The following is a 22,302-nucleotide window of genomic DNA, read 5'->3' on the forward strand; positions in this document are numbered from 1 at the left end:
ATTTTTACTTTTTGAATAGTTTTTTGGATAATAATAATCATCACTTACCACCAGGAAAGATTGTAGTCGAGGGCTAACTTGTGTCTGAATAAAAAAAATAGGCTACTCTTTATTATGGAAAATCAAAGAGTTCCCACAGGATTTTCAAAATCTAAATCCACGCGAACGAAGTCGCGGTTTTCAGCTAGTTTTTTATATAATTAATTCAAGCGTCCTTAGAGAATTTGGAATCTTTTGTACATAGTATTATTATACCTAGTATCGGTGGTTCTCAAACTGTACCTCGTACAATCTTTGTGGCACGCGGGGTCAAAAAACCGCATCAGGGACGTCAGGCCTAGTGCCTGATTGTTGCGCATTCCTTTAAATATAACAAGATAGATGATGCAGACCTAGGAATAAATTATAATTCATTAATAAGTCTAGTTTTAATATATATTTTTTTGTAATCTTTTTAATTCTTAATTTTTAAGGGAATTTTATCCGAAAGTAGATAATTATTATTATTAACAAATTACACTACTTTTCAAAATTTAATGCATTATTTCACTGTACGCAAAAAAGATCGATAAGATCACAATCCAAAAGATATTCTATGGCAAAGATCACTACCCTCAGCAGTGAGGTTGACTATGCATAGAGGAAGAAAGTTGGAATACGCCATAAGAACCCGTAAGTGCAAGGAAGCGCGCAATATGTACTATTCCGTTCCCACGTTATGTGACCCCGCGTGCCAGAAGCGATCGAACAGGGTTTAGGTTAAGATTTATAGAGCGCACTTTGACTTGGCTCAGATTTAAGGCACTGTTAAAACTGCTCCACCCCCGTGTCTCGGAGAGCACGTAAAGCCATCGGTCTTGTGCCTGATTTCTCTCCGGTTGTGTCGGATTTCCGTCACATCGGGCTATGAGAACGAGGGAATAGAGAGAATTTGCGCAGAGATTAGCTGGCGTGGCCGAAATTCGGTTGGGAGGACTTCATTATCAATTTATTGTTAATTAAATCCGTCCAGTTTTAACTGAAACTTAAGTCTGAGATAGCATTTTCAAGAAATGACTTTTATTACTATATACTGTGAAGTTATTTCTCGAAATTCGCCAGTGTGGCTTGGTATAGTTTGGCATAACTCTATACAGTGCACAGCAAGAAATATTGTACATCGAACTTTAGAAAGAGATTTCGGCTTCGTAGAGCATTGTCTCTGTCACTCATACCTATGTGACGTTTCGTCGGTCTCGACGACAGAGACAACGCTCTACGAAACCGTTATCTCTTTCTAAAGTTCGATGTACAATATTTCCTGCCGGGCACTACAATGAAGCTCTATAGATCTCAGCCTAGTGTCAGTATAATAGGTAGTCGCTATACCGCGAAGGTGCGAGCGTATATCAATCGTGCTTGGATCGCTTGCCCTTCGGTCTTGGGTCTTGAGCTTCCGTCGGCTCTTCTTCCGCGCTGGTGTCCGGCAGTGGAGGCAGGTTGAGCTCTGAGCAGCGTTTGTTTATGTACTTCTCTAGGCGCACGCCCGCTCTGTAATGAGAAATTTATGATAGACCGTCTGACTCGCTCCAGCTTCAATTTAAATAAAAATAGCAAGCAAATGAGCAGGCGGGTCGCCTGATGTGAAGTGCTTACCGCCGCTCAGGAACATTTGCTTCTGCCATACCCCTTCCAGGTTAGCCCACTTCCATCTTAGACTGAACCATCACTTATCACCAGGTGAGATTGCAGTCAAGGGCTAAGTTGTATCTGATTAAAAAAAACTAAATCACCAAGTATGTGTCTATACTTGGTGATTTCGTTAGGAGACCCCCCCCCCCCCCCCCCCCCCCGTTAGGAGACCTCGCATTGCTCAGTCAATAAAGCACTCACTTGGCAACAGGATGCGTGTCCTTATTGTAGGTGTAACAGTTGGCAAAGACGAGGGCTACGTCCGCCAGCAGAGCCGCGTCCGTATCGTATTGCGAGCTTTCCAGCTTGGTCTTGACTGTCGTCAGATCCATCGGCTGGTCGATCACATCGAAGTAATCCGGGACCTGGAACCAAGGGACTCCATTAGACAATCAAACTCAAACTCATTTGGATATTGGATAGAGTCAGGCGTTACTTTGCGGAAGTTCATGTTTAGCAAGAAACAGTTAAAAATTATTTTGCTATAATCCGCCAACAGGATAAATCTGTATGGTCAAACATGCAGTTACAAGCTAAGCACCGCTTACCTCCCCAACCAAGCAATAAAGCCAAGTTCCCAAGCAAGCACTGAACTGCTTGACAATACAGCATTGTAAAGTCGAAATCTCCTGAGGATGCTCCGGTGTCGGGGCGAAACGTGCGTCGAGAGTAGTGGAAAAGTCTTGTGTGGTGTTGCATATGAATGGTGGTGGCAGTGCTTGCTTGGGAACTTGGCTTTATTGCTTGGTTGGGGAGGTAAGCGGTGCTTAGCTTGTAACTGCATGTTTGACCATACAGATTTATCCTGTTGGCGGATTATAGCAAAATAATTTTTAACTGTTTCTTGTCAAACTCATTTATTCAAAGTAGGTACTTATTGTTATCCTTTCGATGGCCAGAATCGTTAGATTTGTAAGATGATAGAGTGATGATAAAATTAATTACGTGAACTTAAAAGCTACAAGTCACATTTTTTTAAATTCTGATAAGAGTTAGCCCTTGACTGTGATCTCACCTGGTGGTAAGTGATGATATTACATTTAATTAAATGATTAGAAATTATACACTATTTACAAGACAGGCAGGTAACTGCCATCAAAACTAGATGGCGCTGCACACACTTCTATCACGCTGGAGAAGTTTCCTGCATAAGTGCTATTTCGATTAGCTTATCATCTCATGATAACCATCTGCATACCGAACAGCCCGATCCAACCAGTAATTTGAGCTTGGCGTTGGTAGACCAGTCAGTCAGTCGCTTTTTCCTTTTAAGTATTTAATTTAAACAGCTGGTGCTCTGAAAAAAGAATACAAAAAATGATGGCCAGTATAGCCTTACCTCTTCAACGGTAACCGGCTCGTTGAAGGGCCAGCTATCCTTGTGTTTCATGGCATCCCGTAGAAGTTGTGTGAGAGCTTCCGTGTGTAGAACTTCCTCTGCCGTGTCTCTCCTTCCACGCTTCTTGCCCGTTCTGGTTTCTTCTACAAAAATCAATGAAACATTAGCAGTGTTACTACACAACAGTTTTATTTTACACTAGCTGATGCCCGCGATTTCGTTCGCGTGGATGTAGGTTTTTTAAAATTCCCGTGGGAACTCTTTGAATTTCCGGAATAAAAAGTAGCCTATGTGCTAATCCAGGATATTCAAATTCAAATTCAAAATGTTTTTATTCAATTAAACTTTTAAAAGTGCTTTTGAATCGTCAAAAAAATCTACCACTGGTTCGGAATGCCGTTCCTACCGAGAAGAACCAGCAAGAAACTCGGTGGTTGCTCTTTTCAAGTACATATTCAATTTACAATAGTATGTCATACTGTATACAAGCAATTGTCTATATTGTCTATCTCCATTCTGAATTTCAGCCAAATCTGTCCAGTGGTTTTTGCGTGAAGGAGTAACAAACATACACACAAACTTTCGCCTTTATAATATTAGTGTAACAATATTTAGATCTGTTGTTGTCACTTTTTTTGAGGCACTACCAAAAAGCACCATCTTTCTTCATAAAAAAAACTCTCGCACTACCAAGGGCCACTGGTGGAGATAGAGATAAGTGCTTCCCTGTCACCTTTCTTTCTTTTTCTCTTTATTGTTACAACTTTCTGATACAAATTAAAAAAAAAAAGATCTGGACACGTAACGAAAAGTGATTATTTTAATCAATAATCAATCAGGCATCAGCTACTTACCGTGTACTCCATTTGTCAGTGTTTTTGATCTTCTTGTGCTTCCATTTAACTCTTCTTTTGACCTGACAACAATAAATTAATTATACATTACTGATATTATAAATGCGAAAGTCGTGGGCCTAAGCTAGTCTTTTTATTATTTATTTATTATTTATTTATTTAATTAATTATTTAATTAGAACGGACCTTTTAAGTCCAATTACACTAATTAAATTAAATAATATGTAAAGGTAACTGTTGGCTGTTAATTAGATTAAAAACAATTTTGATTTTTGATACTCACTTGCGTCCCCTCTTAGCGGTGCCGTTCAGCATCGGCGAGGGTTCTTTGCTTCTTTTCGATTTCTTAGCCTTTAAAGACACTAGCGTTGTGTTGTACTCGCTGTCTTCAGAATCTGTTATGAGAAATATAACCTTTCAAAAAGGTAAGTAAAAAGAAAATGTGCTAGTTTCAGCTACAGGACGATAAGTCGTGCCATCTCTTTGTCCATAAGAAAGCTTATGAAAAGAATGGCGTGACATTTTTCGTGTCGATTTATCTTAGTTGATGTAATAAAAACTACACCTTTGTATAAGAAGATTTAACATAAAACATAAGAAATATTTTTTTGTTGATTAATAAGAAAAAAATTTTTTGGGACCAGTAATCGACACAGTTCAAACATGAAACTATATTATATGGATAAAGCACTCCTACTTGAAGCAAGTAACTACTTATCGCTAACCCAGTTCGACTGCCACGCGGGAGCGAGAGGTCGGTCACCACTGGGTCCATCCTCTCGCTCTAATTTGTTAGTCTAAGCAGGACAGCGATAAGTTAGATATTTGCTTCGAGTAGGTTTTAGAAGCGTCTGATCCACCTTTAGTATACATATTTATTATGCGTACAAAAAAAAGTTATTTTTGAGAAAAAAAAGTTTTTAAACTATCTATCATTCTGTAGCGTTCAGCCGATGATGACACATAAAACACTTATTTTAGGACACACAACTTTAGATTATAAAATAATCTGTGCACACAATATAAAAATTTAGGTAATTATAACGGAAACATGCGAGAAATGATGCATAAGAACAATGATGGATGAAATCAACCACAATGATAGAAATGCTTACATTTCGAAAATGAATAAAACTATGTCAAGAATTTGTCAAAGTTAGGCCAGCATCACTAAGACACCATGGCGACGCCACCAATCGCGCCACCGTGGTGTCTTCAGCTACCAAACGAAAAACACCAGAGCAGACACCAGGGTGAAAACAATCATCTAACATAAAGTTGCTTTTTAAAGAGTAAGATGATTTTATTTATACAATTAACCAAACAGGTAACCAAAGACCAACTTTGTATGAGAAATAAGCAAACTTTATAATGCACAGCATGAACAAAATGGGTAACAGTCTAACGACAAATCTAAAAATAGATAGCACAAAGCCTTTTGAGTTAGTTGAATTTATTTAAAGTTGTAATGAAAAGTTAACCAAAGCCCAGCATTCGATGAGAAATAAGCAAACAAAACAATGAGTGGTGGCACAACCAAGTGGGTAACAGTCTGATGACAAATCTAAAGATAAATAGCCTAAAGCCTTTAGTTGATTCTATTTACAAGTTGAAATGAACAGCTAACCAAAGCTTAGCATTGGATGAAAATCAAGCGATTAGCCAATGAGTGACACAAAAGGGGTAACAGTTTGAAGACAAATCCGAAAATAAATCACTCTAGAAAATAATACAAAAGTTTACTTTTTATAAGAGTTAGATGAATTTATTTAAAAGTTGAACAATTAACCGAAGCCCAGCATTGGATGAGAATCAAGCGATCAGCGACACAAAAGAAGTAACAGTTTGAAGACAAATCCGAAGATAAATCACCATAGAAAATAATACAAAAGTTTAACTACTTAAGAGTTAGTTGAATTTATTTACAAGTTGAAATGAACAGTTAACCGAAGCCCAGCATTGGATGAGAATCAAGCGATCAGCGACACAAAAGAAGTAACAGTTTGAAGACAAATCCGAAGATAAATCACCATAGAAAATAATACAAAAGTTTAACTACTTAAGAGTTAGTTGAATTTATTTACAAGTTGAAATGAACAGTTAACCGAAGCCCAGCATTGGATGAGAAGGAAGCGATCAGCCGTACAATGAGTGACACAAAGTGGGTAACTATCAGAGGACAAACCCGAAGATATGCTTCGACTGTTAATCTCTCGCGCGTACTGCTGGATGTTGGAAATGGCTGTGGCTGCGCACCGGCGACGATCTTCAGAGACAGGAAATATATATACTTTATATTATAATAATTAATTTATATATTATAATTATTAATATAAATAATAATTTTCTTTGTTATCACTATCTTTATATCACTATATTTATTACTATCTCTATATAGTTTTTTTATTTATCAGACCTATTTCAATCATACCAACTACGGCAAGGCCTTTGAAAAATTATATTAAATCAGCTAATAAACCATTTTAACTTAAATAACTTACTTCACCCAGAGTAGTACAGCTTCACGAAAGGCTACCACAAAACTAATGCGGGCGCTTACTTTGAAGCACATTTACGACGCCTATGAGCATTCACAGAATGCGATCGGGGTCTTCTGTGACCTATCTAAGGCGTTTAATTGTGTTGATCATAAAACTTTGTTACTTAAATATAAGCCTATGGCTAACAGAGCATCAAAAGCATTGCATTTGATCTCATTGCCTCTTAATGACAGAATTCAAAGAGTATACATAAATAAGGTAAAGTCACAAGGCTCATCAACCTTAATGGGTGTCTCACAGGGTTCAATCTTGGGTCCTTTTCTATTTTTGGTGCATATAAATGATTTTTAAAATTGACAGAAATAAGGATAACTTTGACGACGTAAACAGTGCCTTGTCGCACGTACCACGCTGGTTTAGTATCAGATTTTAACTAAATGCTTAACGTTTGTACTACCCAATGTGAAGAAAATTGATAAAACTATAATGATAAATTTAGAAACACTAAAAATGGTGAGCTCCTCAGTTTTTTTGGGAGAGACCGTTGATTGTAAGCGGCACTACGCCGCGAGTCGCCCTGCGCTTCTCGTGCTTCCTCACCTCTGGCGGGGTTAGCGCAGGCCTCGCACAGGAACCGGCGAGACAGCCTCTGCCTGGGCGCAGCACACTCTTCGTGGAACCGGGCGGCGCACGCGCGGCACTGCGCCGCGAGTCGCCCTCCGCTGCCGCACGCGCCGCACAGAGACAGTGCTTCCTCCACGTCAAATGAATCCGCGCTGCCAGAAAATACGCACAGAATCAGTCATGTGCGATGCAACCATGTCGATTGATGCAAACAAACAATCGAATGAATCGAACAATCTATAGTCTATTTTATCATATTCACAAGAAACAATCGAATAAAACCCTGACAATCGATTGTTAAATTCTTATTTTCTAAAGTCTATGAATGTGGAAAACATATATTGTCTGGAAGGAATAAATCGAAAATTCAAATTAATCGCGCAATTATTGCATTCCATTATCGAATAGTTCGATTGCTGTTCGCATGAATCGCTAGTTAACTCTCACCTGTCGTCCATATCCTCCTCTGGCTTCTCCTCAGTGTACAGTTTTCTCCGCTTGCGTGGCGTCTTTTCTTTCGGTTTACACTGCTCGCAGAACCAATCGCCTTCTGGCACTTTCTATTACAAAAATAAAAATAAAACTAATATTACTTGATAGAACCAGAGTAAACAACACAGCTCAACGGGTTGCGAAGCTGAAATGGCAATGGGCAGGGCACATCATTCAAAAACCCAATAGACGTCCCAAGGTACTGGACCTCGCAACCTCGCACTAAAGGCAATTGCCTTCCAAAAAAGCATTGGAAGGTGGGTAGATGACGTCATACGAGTCGCAGGGAGCCGCTGGATTCATGCGGCACAAGACTGTGGTGTGCAGAAATCCCTACAGGAGACCTATGTCCAGCAGTGGACGTCTATCGGTTGACGATGCGGATGGTAAATTGAATATTTAACAAGGTTTATTTATTAGACACGAGTATTGACTAATTACCTTATTTCGCATATGTAACTGAATGCATGAAAGAAAATAATCTTGAATTAGAGTCAATGATTATTTAAAATTGAATGAAAATCGGCTGAGACAAAGTTTGCGAGTGTGAATACTTCAGCATAAGTTTATATTTCTTTGGAACAGGGATGGGGGCAGACCAGCTGGATCCCCGGAAATAAGAAGAGTCTGGGGAAAGACGTTGCTATTGTTATGGTTGAACGCACATTAAAAGTCATCCTCAATCGCGCTAACAAAGTTTGCTCCACGGAGTACTATATAAAAGTTTCAAGATACAACCATAGGTACAGCTGGATCCCCTGGACATAATGACAGTCTGGACGGTTCAACTGCACATCACCTACTCCCACACATAGTTAAAAAGGTAGAGGTAGTAGACAGAGAAGAGATAAAGCTAGGGCCACACTCACCGCGAGCTTAGGCTTGAGACAGTAGAGATGGTGTCCCTTGTTGCAACCGTCACACAACAGCATGTTATCCGGGTCGGTGCGGCGTCGGCACAGGCGACAGCTGGCGTTCAGCACACTAGCCGCCCAGCTCACGCTGCTGTCCAGCGATAGCAGGTGCAGAACTAGTGCTGCGAAGCTTCGGCACTCCATGAGCGAGACCTCCCAGCGTTCCAGCGCTTCGAGGTCAAGAGGTTTGTTTCTTGCTTCGCGGTCCTTTCGCTCCTTTTCATCAAGACCTAATGACAAATGATCAAGATGTATATAGAAAGTTCCTTTCGTCTAGGGAAAGGAACAGCACTTGGGCTGATGTACCCCAGTAACATGGTTAACGATTTCTCTCCATAGGATATTGTTAGTCATGACTAATCGACCTGGCAGGAGAAAAGTATTTGTCCACGCGTCCCTCTGAACCCAAGTAGAGGGCGCAGTAGACGCATCCATGGGGAAGGCAAGCAATTGCTCGCTGGAGACATTAAGGATGGGAAATGTGGAGATGGAATCAACATCTCCGCGAGCCCTGGTTTCTAAGATCTGTGGATGATGGACTCAGGGAGTTGATTGCTGCGCTGTGGTTCCGGTATGCATCTGATGGTATGTGGTGTCACTTAGTGTCCCAGTAGTGGGTCTGCTTCAGGGGAGACCCGTTGGCGGAGTAACGAGGAGTTACCGGCCTCTTGTGGTTAATCGTCAGCGGTGAGATGGAACTTCGTGAGGTTTATAGTCGGTAGTCCGACATAACCATTGTGCTCCTTGGATTTTCCGCGACAAATCTTTTTTCGTAGGGGTTTTCTTAAAACAAAGAACGAAACCCAACATCCTCAGCCCCCCACTCTATCTCCCACCTTAAAGTTAACATATTGGTAAATAAATTCGACTCACCTAACGGCCTTTTCAGGTACTTCTGGTGTATGGACTGGGCAACCTGGAGTAGCGCGGAGGCCAAGTCCCTCACGACGTCCGGTTTGGCCGCAGGACTGTCTTCCTCTGGCTCTGACTTCACTCCGTTCACCTTCGTCACTTCTAGACAATGCCCCGGGTCGCGGTATTTGTTCTCGGCTACTGTTTCTTTCTCTGATTTGTCTATGTCTGCGAACAACAATTTAAGACATGCATCTCTTTGACAAAAGTAGGATAGTACATTTATTTGTAATCTATTGAAGATTTTCTATGAAAAATTATTTCAATATCACTCAGTGGAGCAGCAATGTAGAACCAATTGATGTGAAATGAGCTGGGTGGCTCTCTTTCGGTGTTTAGGGTGATCAATCATCACTGAACTATGCTGCACTTGGCTGGGCTCTATCCTATTGCTCCTCCTTAGCTGAGCACAGCACAGAGCCGCATAGCTCCAATGTTGATTGGTCACCCTTAGACACTCAGTTACTGAATCACCCTGGAAATCTTGTACTCACCATGTGGTAGCCGCAATTGGCCGTCTGGTTGGTGGTAATCATCCCTGAACTGTTTGGAAGGTCCCCAACTCAAATAGTCCGCTTGCTTGTCGTACCCGCGCAACATTATCGTACCTCGCCACGCTTCGCGGTCCTGATAAGCATACACAGATTTTATTAAAGAAAAGTTACAGGTCAAAAGTTGTATGGTGGACATTTTTGAGGAGGATATAAGATTAAATTACATTTTTCTGTCATTCAGAAAACGCGTTCATAACAACAAATTGATTGGCACAATGTTAGAATCCGCATGCATATATGTATACAGATATGGATACCACAATAAATTCCATTTGGTATGGTATGGTAATACATATGATCTCAGATTATGTATTGTAGAAAATCAGAATAAATTGAGGAAGCACAATAGAATAGAAACAGACAGCACAAATACTGAAGTTAACAAACTGATGTTCAACTCACGCGTTGTATGGGAAAGACAGGTTTAACTTCTATTAAAACTAAGTGTGCTGTGAAAGTTTTTTATTGACATTTAGCCATTGTGAGGAAGTGTGTCAGATTTTATAAAGGCGTTCAACGTTTGTTTAAGTTTTTTGTGGTAGAATTTGCAAGATTTTTACCTTAACCTTAAGCGCACCCAGACACCCGTGAAAGATTTTCTCCTCTAACTCTAGTATGTGGTCCCGTAGAGAAAGTTCTAGAGCTTCTGACAAAGAACAATCCGGAGGGACGCGTAGCGATGGTTGTATTCTTCGTCGCGTTGTCGGCGCTATGTGGGGTTGTGGCTGTGAAGGGAAAAGTAATCTTGTAAGGTAGGGGCACCAAATACTTTTTTTAAAGGTTCCATACTCCATAAGAAAAAAAGGAATAGGATAGGATATCAGTCAAAAACATAGGGTCCGCTTGACCGAGAATCATGAAATTTGGTAGATACTGTTAGGTGGGATTTGATGATAGTCTGTGCCCTCTGACGTTCTCCAGGAGTCTATGGTTTTGATCGGCTCTACTCTCTACATCATGATAATAAATAGTCACTTACTAGCGCCGCTGTGGGAGTGAGGTACTGCAGTGGACACTTCTTGACATGCTCCACTATGTTCCCTCGCTCCAGCTCCAGGTTTTGTCGTAGCTCACTTTCTCTTAGCCCCCTTTTGTTCAGCGCCTCTATGAGCGCCTCGATCTGCTCCTCTGTGTGGTACACCCACCACTGGGGTCTGTAATCACCCTGCTAGGAAAAATAACGATATGTTGGTGTTTTGAAAGTTATGATGCATTGTAGATGCTTATATTTGAGCAAAATGTATAGCATATTATTTTTTACTAAAATAAAATTATTATTAATAGAGTGATCCAGATAACCCAATTTTACACACTTGCATGTAAAATAACATTATGTCTGTCCATGAACATAGCACTTGTTAATATGGGCAGTACAAAGCAATAGATCGCGACATCCACGCCGTTCAGTTTCTGTGTGAGACCATTCAGATTCGTTGCAGTGTAATTGAAGGATAAATAAATAAACTAACACTTTCGCATTTAATAATATAGGTAGTGATTAGGATATCTGAAGCAATTTTCAGACTATTTGAATAGAATGCTCCAGATAGCCCAATTTTACACACTCGCATGTAAAACGACATACCTTCCCGTGAACATAGCATGTATTGACATCGGCAGTACAGAGCAACAGGTCGCGGCAGTGCTGCGTACTGGGGTCCACGCCGTTCAGTTTGTGTGTGAGACCGTTCAGAATCGTCGCGGTGTGATTGAAGGACAAACCAATAAACTAACACTTTCGCATATATTTATAATATGGGTAGTGATTGGGACATCTGGAGCAATATTCAGACTATTTGAATAGAATGCTCCAGATAGCCCAATTTTACACACTCGCATGTAAAACGACATACCTTCCCGTGAACATAGCATGTATTGACATCGGCAGTACAGAGCAATAGGTCGCGGCAGTGCTGCGTACTGGAGTCCACGCCGTTCAGCTTGTGTGTGAGACCGTTCAGGTTCGTTAGAGGTTTCTTAGGCGGACCGCTGCGAGAATTGGCCGCCGATTCGTTTTCTTTATCGCTTCCAGCTAAAAACAATATAAAGATTAGATTACCTTTTGTACTAGCCCATTAGATGGTACTTAGCAATAAAGTTGCCATATAATTTAGCTTTATGAACACCTGGGAAAAAACACCTTTTGCTGTACTATATATTAGGTATTCCCGCGACTACGACCGTGTGAATGTGATATATTTACTGTAAATGTAAATGACTGTAACACTCAAGGATAATCAGTGAAAATTCAAGTCAAAATTCAGAATCAGATCATTAGTTCCAGAGATTACCTCCTAGATACATTTTGCGATCCTGATAAAAATTTCGATCGGAAAAGCGCACTTCGATGTTAATTATCAACAAAAACCCAGTTTTTCTTTAATTTTCCTAGATTATTTTGATATCAAGCTAAAGTGAAAATCGATAACAAGAATTCATAACTCATTTCTCACCTTGTTCTTTCTCCGTGTGGTAGAGCTCGGTGACGTAAGCCATGACGTCATCGGTGGGCGCGGGCGGCGGGGGCAGCGGCTTGTGGCGGCACGGCCCGCGCGGCTCCACGCCCGCTTCTACGAACAGACCCGCCACGCGCTTGCTGATCCAGTAGCGACGGAACGCGCGGTCAGATCCTGCAACATTGTAAGCTTCATTCAGGGATTCCGGACAGAAGCGAAGCTTATATGCATTTTTTGGTGAAGGTAATTTTGGCTGGATTGGAGTGGATCAGAGCAGATCGAATTGTACTGGATCTATCCAGTCCTATATGTTAGTCAGTCAGTCAGTTAAACAATACGAAAAGTAAATTCAGAAGTTGCCGTTTTTTTTAAAGGAAACACACAGTACAATAATTAAATAACAACAAAAAAATAACAACAGCAATTTTCCTTTTTCTAATTAATCAGTTTAAATTTTTATACCCTTAATGCATTGCAACGAGGTATCCTATCAACCTTTTAAACAGTCTAACTTACCAACATAAGTAGTATAGTCAAAGAGCTGAGCCTGCAGCTCTTTCAACTTCTTCTCATACTCCAGTTTCTTCACCTCGCTGTCCTTCTTTAGCTTCTCTATGGCTACAGTTAGCTGTTCATCGGCTTGCTTGGCTTTGTCGCCAGTTAACTTCAGCTCCTCTTTCTTTTGAGCAGTTTCCTTCCTGAGCTCAACGCGAGCGGCCGACAGCTGTGGCTCGCGTTTACGTTCACTTATCTATATAAAAAAAAAAAATGGAAAAGAAGTGAAAATTCAGTACTCTTAGTATGAGTTTGCATATCTCGCCCACGCTCGCTAATAGATATCGAGACGGCGAAGGGTTGAGTTGATGATGAAACTCAAACGCAATATCATTTATTCAAAGTAAGTACTATTGTACTCCTTTTGATGGTCAGAATCATTAGATTTGTAAGATGATATAGTGGTGATAATTAATTACGTAAGCTTAAAACTAAAGCTACGAGGGTTCCAAACGCGCCCAGGTCTGAGAAGAGCCCACAACAAGTGCAGCCAGGGATTATGATGATAGTTTAAGATTGTCACTTACTTGTAATGTTCTTAAAGCCTGCTTTAAGTTTTTGTACTCCTCTATTTTTTCCTCCACTTGGTCGCGGACTGTTGCGTAACTTAATATTTGGTTCATAAGGCACTGCAGTATAATGAATTTATCATCTGAAACAAATAATATAATAATTGTCACATAAATAAATTGCTCAAGAGGCATATCTAAAGAAATCAGCAATACTACTTTTTTTACCACTATATACTAAAAAAAATTAAAGATCTTTGGACGCATGGCCAAACTTTTATGCTGGTCAAATTACATAACTACCAACATTCTGGTTGCTTGTTCCTAGCATCCTCACCTCACATTTCCAGGTTTCAACATCTAAAGTTACTCTGTCATCGTACTTAGAATATAGACAAGTGAATTATGATGATCTTACCCATAGGCAAGTCAGCGAGGTGATGTGACCTGAGCCGTCTCAACACGCCAGGAGTTGTGGCCCGGAGACGCAAGGCGGGATCATCAGCGCTCGAGTAACCACCTCGCTGGTGATGTCTCCACGCGGCGCAGCGAGCGCCCGCCGCGCCGCCCGACGATAAGAGGTGAAGACTAAAAATTATGGGGCAGTTCTTACTTACAAAGACCTTAAATTATAAACCTAACACATATGCCAATATGAGGAATTTTCCATGCCAGTATAGATGAATTTCCCATGCTGATAGTAGGGTTTTTCATGGCATCTAGTGAATGTCATATGTATATTTTCTCATATATATATAAGAGAATTTTCCTGCTGATATTAAAGAATTTTCCATTGGGATATTACAGAATTCCCCATAGTTATACAGGAAATTTTCCATTCTACTATAAGTGAATTTTCCATGGTGATATTAGGGAATTTCTCATGCTGATTTTAGGGAATTTTTCATGCAAATATAAGTGAATATCCCATACTGATATCATGATATCCCATACTGATTCTTCATGCCAATATAAGTAAATTTCCTTTGCTGATATAAGAGGATTTCCTATGCTAATATAAAAAAAATTTGTGATGAATCCTCACTTACACTCTTTCGTAAATTTTTGTATTTGATTTAGATATTTTTCAAGTAAATATTCAAATAGCAATTAAAACTTACCGTAAGACTTCGCTGACTGTAGTTGGATCGAGTGGTAGTTTGCTGAGTGATGTGCCGAGGTAGGTCTGTGCCCATTTCCCAGCCTTTGTAGCTAATTCTATCGCGTGCATTGTACTCGCTGGGCCTTCTATTTGTTCGTTCTCTACAAAAAGTAAATGTTTAATCCCACTTAGTGTGTTTTTTTTTTAGCTGGGACAGTATGAAAAATCCAAAACCATAGGAGATATAGGAAAACTGTCTTAGGAACCTTTACGTTTATTTGGGGAAAACAATTTTGGCATATTCAATTTTTTGGTCAAGCAAGTCCATGAAAAATCAATGAAATTGACCAAAACTTTTTTTAATGACAATTATGCTAAAATTATTTGACAGTTTCCCTGTAATTCCTATGGTTTTGATCTCCCCATCCTATCCCAGTTAGTAAAAACCCCTGTAAACCTCGAAAAATCCCTAATTTGCATGATTTTGTTGCTGCTGCAGTTTTGTCATTAAACCATGAGATAAGCTTAAAACCATTAGTTCCTTATTTCTGATTTGATCACATAGAGAAACTCCAAGCATAGCTCTCTTGGTCGCCTGCTGAGGCCCATGGTTAGCAACCATGTCTCAAATCCATATGTCATCACTATAAAAAAGGATAAATGCTTACCAACAGACTCCTGAATCCCTTTCTTCTCATTATACTCTTCAGCTTCATCCTCTTGCAGGGAAAATATCGTAGCCAGAAACATCTGTACCAGCTCACTAAACATCCACGCATGCTCCTTAGCCGTCAGAGCCTTCCTGAACGTCTCCAAGTCCAGCTCATTGTGGAACACATCCTTGACTTTGAGGAGTTCCGAGAAGTTCTGAACGAATTCCAGGACGGAGAGGAAGTCGCCGAAATGCTTGTGGGATATTCCTTCCATTTCTACTACTGTGCCTTTTGGTAACACCTGTCAGACATAAACCCAAATTCGAAAATATTCATGAAAATTATGGTCATTTTTAGGGTGCCATACCCAAAGATTTTTACCATATTTCTAAGAGTGAGGGAGCTCTCGGTTTAATCCTGATTCCACAATATGTCAAATATAAGGCTATGAGTAATGTGAAATCAAAGAGAAATAGACTATTCATAGGCTACCTAACATAAATTATTATATGTTTTGGTATTAGCTAAGGTAAGAGAATATTAAGTAAGTACCTTATGGTCTTCCAACTCCTGGTCGTCTTTGACCTTCTGCCACTCCTTCATGAACGCCATCACTCTTGCATTCTTCTCCTTCTTCTTCAACTTCTCTTCTTCTTTGCGCTGTCGCAGCAGTTCTTCTGCTTTGCGCATCTTGTCTGCCAGCTCTTGCTGAGTCTTTCTGGCTTCTGGATCGATTGGTGCTTTGGGTTTGGCTGACGACAATACATAGTCAAAGTCAAATCATTTATTGCACACTTTACACTTAGTACACTTTTTGATAGTCACTTGTTGGATTTGTAAGATAATGATGAAATGGTGATAATTAATTCTTAAACTTTAAACTAAAGCCACGAGGGTTCCAAACGCGCCCAGACTTGAGAAGAGCCCACAACAAACTCAGCCTAAAATACAGTTAAAATTAGCATTTTTAGAGATTTTGTAATCTATTAAGCTTCCCTATCTCAAAAGGAACAAAGGATTTATAGGATCACTTTGTCGTTCATCTGTTGTCTGTCAAGACCTGTTAAGGGAACTAAACCTTCAGGGTACTTCTCGTTGACTTAGAATTATGAAAATTAGCAAGTAGTAATGTCTTATAGCACAAGGGAAATATCTGAAAAGCGTGCATCACAAAAAAATAAAAATTAACAAATATTGTTCATGAATAAATAATTAATATTTTCAATTTTCAAAGTAAGATTACTAAGTATAGTAAGGGTAAAGCCCTTTCATATGATACCCCACTAAACTTGTACATTCTAAAACAGATTTTTATTTATTTTTATGCATAATAGTTTTTGATTTATCATGTAAAATGTAGAAAAAAAAAGACTGTGTGCGAGTCAGACTCACACTTGACCGTTTTTTATTTATTTATAAAGTTACCTTCGGTCTTATCTGTTTTCTTGACAAACTTATCCATAGACACCTGCCCCTTGTTCAGTTTGGTAGCAGAGCCTGGTTTCCCTGACAACCTTGACTTAGGAGGTGACATACTGGATTTGATCAGCTTCTTTGATGACGGGAACTCGGGTGGGCTTCCCGTGAATATCTGGTCAAAGTTCACTTTGGCTATGTTGTACTTTTCTAATGCTGATTTCTGTAACAATAAATTATAGAATGCCCTAACATGCTCAATTTTTATTTACAACTACCTGTTCCTGGGACTGTCTGCAGTACATATAGCCTATACCACTTCTAGATATAGTACCTTTCTATGTGAAAGAATTATTATCAAAATCGGTTTTTTTTTTATTTTATTCAGATACAAGTTAGCCCTTAGCTGCAATCTCACCTGGTGGTAAGTGATGATGCAGTCTAAGATGGAATGGTTCAGTTCTTTCAGAGTTAATTTATTACAAGCAAACAAATCTTTGCTCTTTAGAATATTAATATGGACTAGCAACCGCCTGCAAATTTGCTTGGCGTAAATACAATAAACCTTCTTTATTTCCTATTCTGTGGGAAGTTCAAAAAAATCTAGCCTTATTTCTTATCTTAAAGAACTTACCTTAATACCAATCACATTTCCTGGTGCAACAAACTGCTTCAGAAACAGTCTGTTCTTGTCTCGAGTGTAGATGCCCTTACGCCTTCTCACACGGTCATATGGTGCAGTGCCCATCTGGCCTTGTTCTGCTGGGTCGTCTGCAAACTGCTCTACCTCATAGCAGTATGCTGATGCTGGAAGCATGGCTTTGCTAGAATTAGACAATTTAGAGGTCAATCAACTTTTTGTCCTGTGAGAAATAGTTCAAAAAATCTAAATGATAAAATTTGAATAAAAGTCTAAGTGTAAATTAGACTTGCAGCTTATTTACATATTATTTAAGTACAACCAAGTTAGCACCAATAGTTAACAATAGCCTTGAACAAATTGTAATTGTATAATGTACAAAAAAATTGAAATGAGTCATACCATTATGGAGCTATGGTATGCGACAGGATGAGATGGCAATTGACCCCCCGACCTCATACTTATTTAATTATCTTTAATTATATAATTATTATTATATCTAATTTTTTGTAAGTAAATAAAATATCCCCTATGTCACACAGGAATAATATAACTTTCTGCTGGTGAAAGTATTTTCAAAATCGGTTCAGCAGTTCCAGAGATTACTTTCTACAAATAAACATACAACCTTTACCTCTTTATTAGTATAGACTTATTGTATGTTATGGTTACATATTAGTTTTATAATGAAAATTTAATTTTTGAGATATTACACTGCTAGAGGGCCCCAAATAGTTCTGATTGAAAATTTAAAAAACAATACTTAGTGCTACTAATTCTGTTGTACACAATTTCTAAACTAAACTAAAGCGACAGCTGTTCTTAATCTAGCTTTTAGGCATGGAGCATTATGGAACAGATTACAATACATTGAAGAACTGTCATATTTGTTTAATTGATAGATTTTGTACAACAGAATTAACCACTGTTTATTATTTTTAAATATTGTGTAATATTGTACTTATCACAATGTTCTAACAATACAATTACAAACTTACTTATCAGGGTGCCTCTTCTGCGCAGTAACAGAGAGTACATGTGCCTCACACCAGATGTCTCCCTCCAGGCAGGCCTCCACTGTCTCCCCAACAAAGAACCTCTCCCTCACAAAGTTGAACACATCCTCAGACATCTCTGCAAACGAACATCTCTTGGTCTTTGTTGCTAGGTACAATATTGGTATTCGCAGCTCCATAGGAAAGTCTTTGAGTGACCTCCGGGCTGCTTTCTCACTCTCCAAGGCTTCGGCGTATGTTAGGTTATTCTTCCCCGTCATCTCACATGTCCACACCATGGAGTTGACCAGAATAATCCTCTCACAGTACTCCCTAAGAAAAAACATGCATAAAAGTATAATAACATAGAGTAAATTGAAAAGACGTTGCTAAAATTGTAAAACATTGTTTCACGAACGCGAATCTGTACGAGCTAACGCGCGGAATCAATGACCATCGCCCCCATAACACACATTTTGTTTTATTATCAAAAATGCGCGAAATTCATGTTTTAAACATGAACTTACTCGTAATCTTTGAATATCTCGTCGGTGATCTCGCAGTGGAAGACCTCATCGTCGTCCCTTAGGTACTCCGACACCGATGCTTTCTCAAAGGCTTTTCTTTTTAACAGAGGCATGTTAGAAGTTCGCGGCACACAACGGTGGGAAAAAGTATTTTATAAGTGTTCCAAGTTCCACTGCTAAACGATATCACTTAACTCCAAGCGGCGCATCGATGGCCATAATCTTTTGCACAATACATTAGATCAGTATTAAACATTTATCAAGATTAGTAAAGTGAAAATTGTTGCGTGGTTTCAGTTGACAAGCCAAAAAACGGCGCGCTAGGCGCTTCTTTTTACGCCAGAACCATATGAACTGGGTGACCCACTATAAAAAACTACTATTTTAGAAGATTCTTTTTCTACAAACCAATAAAAGGTATCGTTTTTAGGATTTCGTATCCGAAGAATTCCAACGGGACCCTATCACTAAGCCTCGGCTGTCCATCTAAGGATATTCTTTATACACTCATTGATCCCTATACGAGCGCTGCGTTATTTTACAATGTAACCTCCTCTGTATTCTGATATAATACATGAAAAATAGCAGAATTTAAATTTTCGACGTGACAACGTCTTATAATTCGATAGAGCCGGCTGCACGCACGAAAAAACATGACTCATGCGGCGTTACCTCGCTCTGAGGCGTTCCATGTAAGGCTTGAAGTGCAAGCGAGAGAGTGCGGAACGAGCGACAAAGAAGTACAATCGGCCTTTGTTGTCACGTTCAACTATCGTCAGTAAACCGACTTTACAGACAACCAATTTTTTAGTGGGCAATAATGATCAGTAGAAAACAATGGTAGAAAAATCACAAAAATGCGTTCAATTTTGAATTACGATTTTGAAACGATTTTGAAGTACTAAATCAAAATGATCACACTCCAAAAAAAATCTCAGCAGTTGTCAAACCACGAAGTTATGTCAGTGAACAGTGAAATTGGATAACTTTGATCCCACCAAAAACATTTCATGTAAAAAGTTAGCCAAGACTCACAAGTTCATAATGTTTTCACTGTTAAAAAGTTATGAGATCTCTAGTAGAGCCAAGCCCCTAGCTGAGCTTAGATTTGTGCTGGCCATGGGACCTATCCCAAGTCCAAAGTAATATAGCTCTTAAATGTTCTTGACTATATCACATTTATAACAATAAATAACAAATCACTCTACTTACAAGCTCTGATTCTACAAACCCTACATCTTGGTAAAAAAAAAGACGGCTTGGCCGTTTAATAACTTTTAACGTTTAATATGTTATGTCATGTAATAGTTTTACGAACATTAAACGGCCAAGCCGTACTTTTTTTACCAAGATATAGGGTTTGTAGAATCAGAGCTTGTAAGTAGAGTGATTTGTTATTTATTGTTATAAATGTGATATAGTCAAGAACATTTAAGAGCTATATTACTTTGGACTTCGGATAGGTCCCATGGCCAGCACAAATCTAAGCTCAGCTAGGGGCTTGGCTCTACTAGAGATCTCATAACTTTTTAACAGTGAAAACATTATGAACTTGTGAGTCTTGGCTAACTTTTTACATGAAATGTTTTTGGTGGGATTTCATTTCTTTTTGGCAGGTGCCCTAAATTTTTTTTGGATCTATTTCTTGTAGGTACATCATTTTCATGGCCCACTCTCTATCGTTACCTCTTTTTTTAAAAGCTTTTATTCAACTTGCAATGTACTCGTATGTAAGTATGTTTGTTCGGGTGGAATCTTGCAACTCAATTTTGAAGCAGATATACCAAATTTCAGTCTTTTAGGACTTCAGGAAACACAGATACTTGGTACGTTTGATAAATCTGCCACGGACATCTTATCATGTAAACTTTAGTATTCGAGCAACAGATTTTACAGATATGCATCTCATATACGAGGGGATGAAGGGGGACCCGATTTCTTAATTTATCTGTTGTTCATAATTCTTGAAATTCCTACTTAATGCCAAATTTCAGTCTTCTAGGACTTCAGAAAGTACCCTAGAATTTGTGACTAGAGGTTTTGAATGTCGATAAATCTGAAACTATAAAAGCTAGACAATTGATACTCAGTACGTTTAATGAATCTGCCAAGGACATCTTATCCTGAAAATATCAGCATTCTAGCGACAGAATTTACAGATTTGCTTTTCTCATAAGAGGCGTAGAGGGGGGGAAATTCCAATTTCTCAATTTTTCTGTAGTTTGTATGCAATTTCTAGTCTACACACCAAATTTCGGCCTTCTAGGACTTCGGGAAGTACCCTAGAATTACAGACTAGAAGTTTTGACTGTCAATAAATCTGAAACTATAAAAGCTAGACAATTGATACTCAATGCGTTTAATCAATCTGCCAAAGACATCTTATCCTGAAAATATCAGCATTCTAGCAACAGAATTTACAGATTTGCTTTTCTCATAAGAGGCGTAGAGGGGGGGAAATTCCAATTTCTCAATTTTCCTGTAGTTTGTATGCAATTTCTAGTCTACATACCAAATTTCAGCCTTCTAGGACTTCGGGAAGTACCCTAGAATTACAGACTAGAAGTTTTGACTGTCAATAAATCTGAAACTATAAAAGCTAGACAATTGATACTCAATGAATTTAATCAATTTGCCAAGCACATCTTATCCTGAAAATATCAGCATTCTAGCGACAGAATTTACAGATTTGCTTTTCCCATAAGAGTCGTAGAGGGGGGGCATTGCCAATTTCTTAATTTTCCTGTAGTTTGTATGCAATTTCTAGTCTACATACCAAGTTTCAGCCTTCTAGGACTTCTGGAAGTACCCTAGAATTACAGACTATGAATTGTGATGATCATCAGTGAGGGACGAAAACAGCGTATTTTAGGTATCAATAAATCTGTAACCATAAAAGCTAGATATTTGATACTTAGTATATTTGGTAAATTTGCTAAGGACACCTTATACTGAAAATTTCAGCTTTCTAGCGTCATCCAGACCGAAGTTATGACGGGTCGAAAATACGGCGAAACACTTCGAGAAAAAGGTACTACGTAGCGCCCCGGCCGCCGTTTGGCTCGTCTTGGCGGGGGCACTGCCGTGCCCCCTGAAAATGCGATATGACACGTTGAACATGCGTTGAACTCATGGGACAGAATTTTAACATCAAAACCACTTCAAAACAAGTGCAAGACCTTAGTTCAAAACTTACTACCCAGTACCCGTTATTTAACTATGAGCCGGATTCCTGGGCTTCGTTCACCGCCTTGAAACCAGCCAAGCTGCTTGCCTTCAATTTTATACGTCTATATCTGCTATGTTTCTAAAGTTACCCAGTAGCTCAATTCCATAAAAGCTGCATCGATCATCATTACAATCGCGATTATTGGCTAAATTTGTACTATTCTTGTTGCAACAATGCATTGTAGCCAATAAAGAGCGAGCTTTAACCAATCAGGAAGTGATTGCGAACGTGAAATTGTTGTAGCTGTCATTCTACCGCAATCGAGCTGCAGTTTCACATGAGTTTCACAGTATGGAAATAGATATTATAGACATACTTTCAAGGATACTTTGTACTCTTTAGTCTATGGTCTTGGAATC

The 22,302-nt window shown here is 39.1% G+C and overlaps 1 protein-coding gene across 5 annotated transcripts; it reads right to left on the minus strand.

Moving 5' to 3' along the window:
• Window positions 1–751: 751 nt before the first annotated feature.
• On the minus strand, window positions 752–19,046 carry LOC123874929 (bromodomain adjacent to zinc finger domain protein 1A). 5 transcript variants are annotated; one of them, XM_045920493.1, is made up of 26 exons: window positions 18,715–19,046; window positions 18,191–18,520; window positions 17,187–17,376; window positions 16,562–16,775; window positions 15,689–15,888; window positions 15,152–15,437; window positions 14,503–14,644; window positions 13,800–13,969; window positions 13,400–13,524; window positions 12,834–13,068; window positions 12,315–12,491; window positions 11,715–11,893; window positions 10,841–11,029; window positions 10,422–10,586; window positions 9,802–9,934; window positions 9,269–9,475; window positions 8,351–8,625; window positions 7,923–7,940; window positions 7,437–7,549; window positions 6,966–7,141; window positions 6,050–6,130; window positions 4,148–4,259; window positions 3,865–3,926; window positions 3,011–3,153; window positions 1,873–2,036; window positions 752–1,530 (listed from the first exon to the last, which is right to left on the minus strand). In XM_045920493.1, the coding sequence occupies exons 1-26, from the start codon at window positions 18,825–18,827 to the stop codon at window positions 1,389–1,391; spliced, it is 4,341 nt and encodes a 1,446-aa protein (XP_045776449.1). In that variant the 5' UTR covers window positions 18,828–19,046; the 3' UTR covers window positions 752–1,388. The 5 variants fall into 5 exon arrangements, with proteins under 5 accessions (XP_045776449.1, XP_045776452.1, XP_045776450.1 ...); XM_045920496.1 differs by lacking the exon at window positions 7,923–7,940 and having other exon boundaries at window positions 10,841–11,026; XM_045920494.1 differs by lacking the exon at window positions 7,923–7,940.
• Window positions 19,047–22,302: the final 3,256 nt, after the last annotated feature.

The sequence above is a fragment of the Maniola jurtina genome, chromosome 19 (assembly GCF_905333055.1).
Source record: "Maniola jurtina chromosome 19, ilManJurt1.1, whole genome shotgun sequence".
Lineage (NCBI taxonomy): Eukaryota > Metazoa > Arthropoda > Insecta > Lepidoptera > Nymphalidae > Maniola > Maniola jurtina.